Source organism: Solanum tuberosum, unplaced genomic scaffold (assembly GCF_000226075.1).
Source record: "Solanum tuberosum cultivar DM 1-3 516 R44 unplaced genomic scaffold, SolTub_3.0 scf00050, whole genome shotgun sequence".
In the NCBI taxonomy this organism is placed as follows: Eukaryota; Viridiplantae; Streptophyta; class Magnoliopsida; order Solanales; family Solanaceae; genus Solanum; species Solanum tuberosum.
In genome coordinates this window covers 629,201-637,267 of record NW_006238975.1, presented here as the reverse complement: position 1 = coordinate 637,267, position 8,067 = coordinate 629,201, and the positions used below count along the sequence as shown (strand labels likewise).

At 40.2% G+C, this 8,067-nt stretch overlaps 1 protein-coding gene across 1 annotated transcript; it reads right to left on the bottom strand.

The window, feature by feature from the left end:
* Positions 1 to 3,889: 3,889 nt before the first annotated feature.
* LOC107059957 (uncharacterized) lies at positions 3,890 to 4,441 on the bottom strand. The gene is made up of 2 exons (XM_015307071.1): positions 4,129 to 4,441; positions 3,890 to 4,032 (listed from the first exon to the last, which is right to left on the bottom strand). Exons 1-2 carry the CDS (start codon positions 4,439 to 4,441, stop codon positions 3,890 to 3,892), a joined length of 456 nt encoding a protein of 151 aa, XP_015162557.1.
* Between the last annotated feature and the right edge of the window lie 3,626 nt (positions 4,442 to 8,067).

Sequence of the window (8,067 nt, the reverse complement as noted above, 5' to 3'; positions counted from 1 at the left end):
TGTGTACAATCATCACGAGTTAACAAAATTAAGTTAATAGTCTTAAATCACTCTTTAATTCGATCCAAAGATGGGCAAATATCGACAACTTAGGCATATAAATACGCCTAAGATCACCACCCCACACTTAAACCTTTGTTTGTCCTCAAACAATCTTTAGACTATCAACTCTTTTTCATATCCCTTGGACTTATCAACCCACCTTAAAATTAACCAAACATTTTTAATCATGATCTTGTAGTTCACAATGGATGCAATATTTCAAAACATTTACACAAAGTTACAACACATGTGCTCAAAGAATGACTCTTTTACTATTTTTACGAGCTAATGCAAACTCATACAAACATACCAATTGATAATCTGGACACATGCCATGAATGCCCTCACTTATTTGCGTTTAGTAAAGCCTTTCACTCAAGCAATCACAATAACAAGGCCTATTTTTCAAACAAGACACCTCAAAAATGAAGTTCTTACTTTTCTCAACATGCCATAAGCTTGCCAATAGTGTATTCTCACTTTCACAATGTATTTCTCAAGGAATCAAGAGGTATTTTATTTGGTTGTAATGTTGGCTTCGGGTAAGGGAGGGAATATTTAGGAATCATTTTAGTGACTACACCTCCCTAATGCACATGTCACTATTTTGCCAACAAACCTCCCACTTAGCTTTTCTTTCCTCCTAGTACACACTTCATGAATATTTACCCCTTTTGTTACTCCATCTTTGCCCTTTATTTCTTCTTTTTTTCATGCCTTTGCACTAACCACCCTCACCCTAGATTTTTAAGGTCCGATTGAGGTACACAATATCCTTGATAGGACCAGGGCCAATGTTTAGAGCATATTTCTGAAATAGCCACCCTCAATTGCGTTGAGGTGCACAATGTCACTAAGGACCAGGGGCAAAACACAGTTTCACTTATTCTTTTCTTTTCCACATAATTTAGCATTTCACCCTTTCTCATATCAACCAATATTTTCAACCCTTCTTCTTAACATAGTGCATTAAGGATTTTGTTAGGATCAAAAGACTTTGGTATCAAACAAATGGGTTTCGTCTTATCACGTGGCTTATCAACAAACAAAGCTAAGGGCTCAATGGGGCTTCACTAGTGATAATTTCAATGGTAGGCATACAATTCGAGTCAATAATTGGCTTTCTGAAAGAAACGCCTCAATCACATTCCCTAAGTCATACAAGCCACTAATTCAACACACACAAGGCAAGTTCTAGATTTCAATTGAATTAAGAACCCAACAACACTCACCATACAAGGCATCATGACACATATAAGGATATATCAACTAACATGCTCATACATCTTGAATTACGGTATTACTACACAATTAAGCCCATTTATTTTTTAATTTAGATTCACAACTAAGAAAACATGCTTGTTTCAAGGTTAACATTCTTATTTCACTTTTCCAATTATGACTACCCATGACGTCTGGATAACTTATTCGGACATAGTTTCAAAAGACCAAGGTTGGTTTCTCAATCCTACTCTTCCATGTGACTAATTTTCCCTTAAGACGGTCATCATCCATCCATTATTGGGAACTGTCACTCTTATGACGACTCTAAGACTCAATAAAGCAGTAAAACTAGTCCTAGTCGGTTCAAAGGGACTATCCTCAGTAAAAGTATCGAAAACAAATGCTAAGGAACCCAAAATAAGAAAAATTAAAAATTTAAGCCTAAAACTAAAAACTAAACTTAGAACTAAAGCTAGACTCGATAAAGCATTAAACATATATTTACAAAAGAGATATATTACCCACCCCACACTTAAAAATAAGCATTGTCCTCAGTGCACAAATAAAACAAAGTATAGAGATAGGAATACTCCCTCGGGCCTCTAGGCCTCGTCGTCACCACCATCAAAAACCATTAAGGAATTCACCTCCTCATGAACATCATCATCATCCTCGTTCATCTCTTCATCAAGAGTAGCCTCATCATCATCCAGAGGCTCAAGAAAAGCAGGACCAGTCCTGCATTGAAAAGTTGCACTCTCAGTCAAAGGGTAGAGATCCGACAAGGTCTCCATCTCATCATCAGTGATCGGACGTCCTCCTATCCACAGCTGCAATTCTGCCATGCCAAACATCTTAGCCATAACACTATCATCTCAGGCTTGCCTCTCGTGGGCTGACAAGACAGGTCCATGGGATGTGTCCAGTGCCTTTGTCCTAGTCACATAAACTATCTTACCCGTCAAATCGGGGTGGAAAGCAACAATCAAGCCTACCTCTTCTTCTTCAAAACCCTCTGCCCTCAGAAAATGGGTAATCAACCCCCCATAACAAAACCTCCACCTCAAATTACTTTGAAACTTCATCATATTTTTCCTCTGAATTGCCCAAACATTAATGGGCATCTTATTCATCAACATATAGACTAGTACCACCCTATCACGCGTCACCTCTGTAAGACGTTTAACGGGCCACAACACACTACAAACTATTTTCAACCACACCCGGGCTACATGATTAAAATTAGCAAAGTGGAGGGTTGAATACCTCCCAGTATCCTTACTTTGCTCCCACCTAGCAGTCAACTACACCCCACACAACGTATGTCGAATATCCCTATAAGGAGGTTTATCCTTCAATCTATTAATATCATCAGCGTCACAATTCGGGGTACCTAAGAACTCATTTAGTATCTGAGAAGTGAATTTAACATCCCGACCCTCACCGACATAGACTTATTCGACCTATATAAGTAAGCCAATTTGCATAAAACTCCCGAACTAAGGACATATTACAATCTTTGAGATTCTCAAAAATAAACCTCAACCCCAAATCGATCACAGTAGGATAAATAATAAGAAATTGGGACTGCAATCTTACCTCATTGACATACTCGTCGCCCATATACTTAGCCTCTCACTGACGCTCAAACCACTCCCAGCCATACCTTTCCACTGCCTTCTTTCCTAATTTCCTGACTGGTTCCCGGCCACTAGCGGACCCAGATGTTTCTCCCTTCCTAATGTGCTTCTAAACCGCTACATTTTTAGCTTTAGGAACCATCACCACATGTGAAGAAGAAAAATAGAACAAAAGAAAAAAATTAGAAGGGGGTCGGCTGTTGGCTGTGTGGGTGGAGAAGGAAAGAGAAAAAAAAAATTAGAGTGAGAGAGAGAGTTGGGGAAGGTAGAAAAGTTGAAGATGGGTGATTTATGGGAGAAAATAGTAAGAAGAAATGTTGGTGTGGGGGAAAGGAAGAGTTTGGGTGGGTGTTAATGGAGGTTGTAGGGAGAGGAAGAGATTAAGAGGAAGAAGAAGTTTGAGAGGATTTAGGGGTTGGGGCGGTGGATTTTAGGATAATGAGGGATGAATTTAGTGTTAGGGGTTTAAAAGGATGGGTTTGGGTCGGGTCGAACCCAATTTGGGTCGACCAATCGTGAATCTGGGTGTTGGGCTGATAGGGGGATCGCGCCTCTAAGGCTCTTGGATAGGCACTCTGAAGTTCAACTCATGTGTGGCGTGCTAGTCAGTGTGCCTAGCTTCAGTAGAGATCTGGGTTGGGGCACGATGGAGGGGTGACGTGCCAGCGTAGCACCCCAAGAACTTCTCTGAATTATCATGCCAGGAGCGGCGCACCTACCAGTGCGCCTGGCTTCAGATATTTTTTATTTTTTTATTTTTTTATTTTTTTTTCATTTTTCACTATTACAAACTAAGTTACAAATAAATGAAAAAATCCTATCTAGCTAAAACTAATAAATAAGAATACTTCCTAGATTCTAAGAATTGAAACTACGCTAAAACAAAAAAAAATCAAAAACGAACTACCTATCTATTACATATTGTTCACAAGTTGCCTCCCGTGTAGCGCTTGATTTAACGTCGCGGCATGACGCAGCTTGGATCATTCATCATTTAGCTCAAGAGCCTCCAGATCACGATCTGAATCTACACCAAAGTAGTGTTTTACCCTTTGCCCATTTACTAAGAGTGTAAGATCAGTCTCACCTCTAAGTTCAACAGCCCCATGTTGTGTCATTCTTACCACTTCCAAAGGACCACTTCATTTAGACCATAGTTTTCTGAGGAATAACCTTAATCTAGAGTTAAAGAGTAGTACATTTTCTCCCGGAGTGAAAGTACGAGTAACTATGTGCTTGTCATGCCACCTTTTAATCTTTTCTTTGTAAAGCTTGGCATTCTCATATGTGTGGAGCCTAAATTCCTCAAGTTTGTGCAATTGATTCATTCTCTTTCTACTGGCCAGCTCAGGGTCCAAATTCAATCTCTTAATTGCCCAAAAAGCTTGGTGTTCTAATTCCACCGGAAGATGACATGATTTACCAAATACTATGTGATAGGGAGAAGACCCTATGGGTGTCTTATAAACAGTCCTATACGCCCACAATGCATCGTCTAACTTCTCAGACCAATCCTTCCTCTGCGCATTCACCATTTTTTGCAAAATTTACTTTACCTCTCTATTTGAAACTTCCACTTGGCCACTCGTTTGAGGATGGTAAGTTGTAGCAACCTTATGAAGAATACCATACTTAGCAAGAAGATTATTCACTAGACGGTTAATGAAATGCTTACCTCTATCACTTATGATTACCCTTGGAGTGCCAAAGCGAGTAAAGATGTACTTCTTGATGAACTTGATCACAACCCTTGCGTCATTCGAAGTAAGAGCGACAACCTCAACCCATTTACTCACATAATCCACAACCACAAGAATGTATTGGTTTCCACTAGATGGCGGGAAGGACCCATGAAGTCAATACCCCACACGTCAAAAATTTCCACCTCCAAAATGTTACTTAGCGGCATCTGATGTCTTCTTTAAATAGTATCCAACCTTTGGCATTTATCACAACCCTTCACAAAAGCAATAGAGTCTCTAAATAATGAGGGCCAAAAGAAACCAGATTGTAGTACCTTGTCCCTCGTACGCTCTCCTCTATGGTGTCGTCCATATGGGCTAGCATGACAACTTTCAAACACTTTACGAACCTCAGACTCCGGAATGCATCTTCTCACCACCCGATCGATACGTTGCTTGAGCAAGAACGGCTCATCCGAGATATAGAACTTAGCATCATGATTGAGCTTTTTCTTTTGTTGGGTGGTTGCACCCGAGGGGTAATCTCCACTAACAATCAGATTCACAATGTCCGCATACCAAGTCACTTGAGAGATATCTAGTTCCATCAATTGTTCATCCGAAAACTCTTCCCGGATTTCTTCACCTTCATGCACATGGAAAAATCCTCCAACCTAGACAAGTGATCAACTATTTGATTTTTAGTACCTTTCCAATACTTAATCTTAAGGTCAAATTCTTGGAGAAGCAATATCCACCGAATCAGCCTTGGTTTTGCATCCTTCTTGTTGAATAGGTACCTAATAGATGCATAGTCAGTAAAAACAATATCTTTAGTACCAACCAAATACGATCTGAACTTGTCGAAGGCAAACACTACAGCTAGCATCTCCTTTTCAGTCACTGTGTAATTAGCTTGTGCAGAATCCAGGGTCTTGCTAGCATAATAGATCGAGTGGAACACTTTATTTTTTCTTTGTCCCAACACTGCACCCACTGCTACGTCACTTGCATCACACATAAGTTCAAATGGTACTTACCAATTAGGAGCAATTAAGATGGGAGCCTCAATTAAGTTCCTCTTTAACATCTCAAAAGCTTTCAAGCACATCTCATCAAAATAAAATTTCACCTCCTTCTCCAAAAGACTGCACATAGGTCTTGCAATCTTGGAGAAATCCTTGATGAATCTCCGGTAAAAACCTACATGACCAAGGAAACTTCCTACCCCTTTTACAGAAATGGGAGGGGGCAATTTTTCAATAACTTCTACCTTGGCTTTATCAACCTCTAAACGTGACTAAGACACCTTGTGTCCCAACACTATCCCCTCTCTAACCCAAAAATGATATTTTTCCCAGTTTAGCACTAAGTTAGTGTCCTCATACCTAGCAAGTACCTTATGAAGATTCTGGAGACATACCTTAAAAGACTTTCCGAAGACGGAGAAATCATCCATGAACACCTCTACAAAGTCTTCCACCATATAATGAAAAATGGCCATCATACACCTTTGAAAAGTCGTCGGTGCATTGCAAAGTCTAAATGGCATGCGTTTGAAAGCATATGTACCATAACGACAAGTGAACGTGGTCTTTTCCTGATCCTCGAGTGCAATTAATATCTTGTTATAACTGAATACCCATCTAACAAACAATAGTACTCCTGCCCTGCTAATCAGTCAAGCATCTGATCAAAGAAGGGAATCGGGTAGTGATCTTTCTGGGTGGCATCATTTAGTTTCTGGTAATCCATACAAATTCTCCACCAGTCACTGTTCTAGTAGGAATCAACTCATTCTTTTTGTTTCTTACCACTGTCATACCTCCCTTATTGGGAACACATTGCACCGGACATACCCACTTACTATCAGAGATCGGGTACACAATTCCAGCATCTAGCCACTTTATTACTTCCTTTCTCACCACTTCTTTCATCAAAGGATTTAGCCAACGTTGATGTTGTACACTTGGTTTGTGATCATTTTCCATGTAGATTTTGTGCATACATAACGCCGGACTAATCCAATGAATATCAGCCATCTTCTATCGAATCGCCTTCTTCCTCCACTTTCAGATCCTCAATGTTGCCTCAACCTGTATTTCAAACAACTCTGCAGAAAGTATAACAGGCAAAGTTTTGTTAGTACCCAAATAAGCATACCTTAGGTGAGCAGGCAATGTTTTCAGTTCCAACTTGGGAGCTTCTTCGATTGAGGGTTTGGGTGGAGGCGCTAATTCACGATCTAATGGCTCCACTATATACCTGTAAGTCTACATGAGTGATAGATTTAAACACGTCTCTATCTCTAGGGCATCAGTGTCTCCATCCACCTCATGGCTCACTAACACTCTTTCTAAGGGATCTTCGGGCACAACTAACTCCGATTCTACTATGAGATCTACCACCGTAGTAGCAAACAACTCTTCATAGATAGAAGGCAATTTTAAGGCGTGGTAAACATCAAATACCTCAACCTTATCATGTGCCCTCATAGTTAATTGCCCAGCTGCTACATCAATTAATGCCCTACCTGTGGCCAAGAACGAACGTCCCAAAATGAATGGAATTTCATAATCGGATTCAAATTCTAAGACCACAAAATCTACTAGGAAAATCAAGGAACTTACTTGAACTAAAACATCTTCTACCACCCCCTCTGACCTAGTAATGGATCTATCAGCGAGTTGGAGAATGACAGTGGTTCTCTTTGGAATACCCAACCCAAACTTTTAATACAGCTACAAGGGCATCAGATTTATACTTGCCTCCAAATCACACAACCCCCGGGCATGAACACTTTGCCCAATTGTAATCTGCACAGTAAAACTACTCGGATCTTTTAACTTTTTGGGCAGCCTATTTTGGATTTTGGAGCTGCACTCCTCAGTAAGTGCTACAGTTTCATACTCCGTGAGCCTCTTGATGTTAGCCACTATCTCCTTCATGTATTTAGCATACTTCACGATACCCTGCAAAATGTCAACCAAAGGCAGATTAATGTGAACCTGTTTGAGGAGAGAGAGAAACTTACCGAAGCATTCATCCTCATTCTACTTTCTCAGCCTTTGTGGAAACAGAAGGGGTAGTTTCTTTTGAGGAACGGGTGTCTCAACATTGGACCTCTTTACTACCACTTCCACTTTCTTTTCTTTAGTACCTGCCTTAGTATCTCTCTTATTTGGAGCTAGTTCCTCTAGTTGTAACCCACTTCGAGTACTCACCACATTTAGTTGCTTGGGGTTAGGTTCAGTATCACTGGGCAGCCCACCTTGAGGACGCAAGTTCAGAGAATTAGCTACTTCCACAACTTGTTTCTCTAAACTAATTTGGGTCATTTGGATGTTTCTGATGTTCTCATCCTTCTTATCTATCCTAGCATTTATTTTTGTCCCTATTTCAGTCATGAGCTTTTTGAGTAGCTCCTCATTGGTCATCCCCCCTTTTAGTTCATTAGGATTTGCGCCTTGGTTAGGATT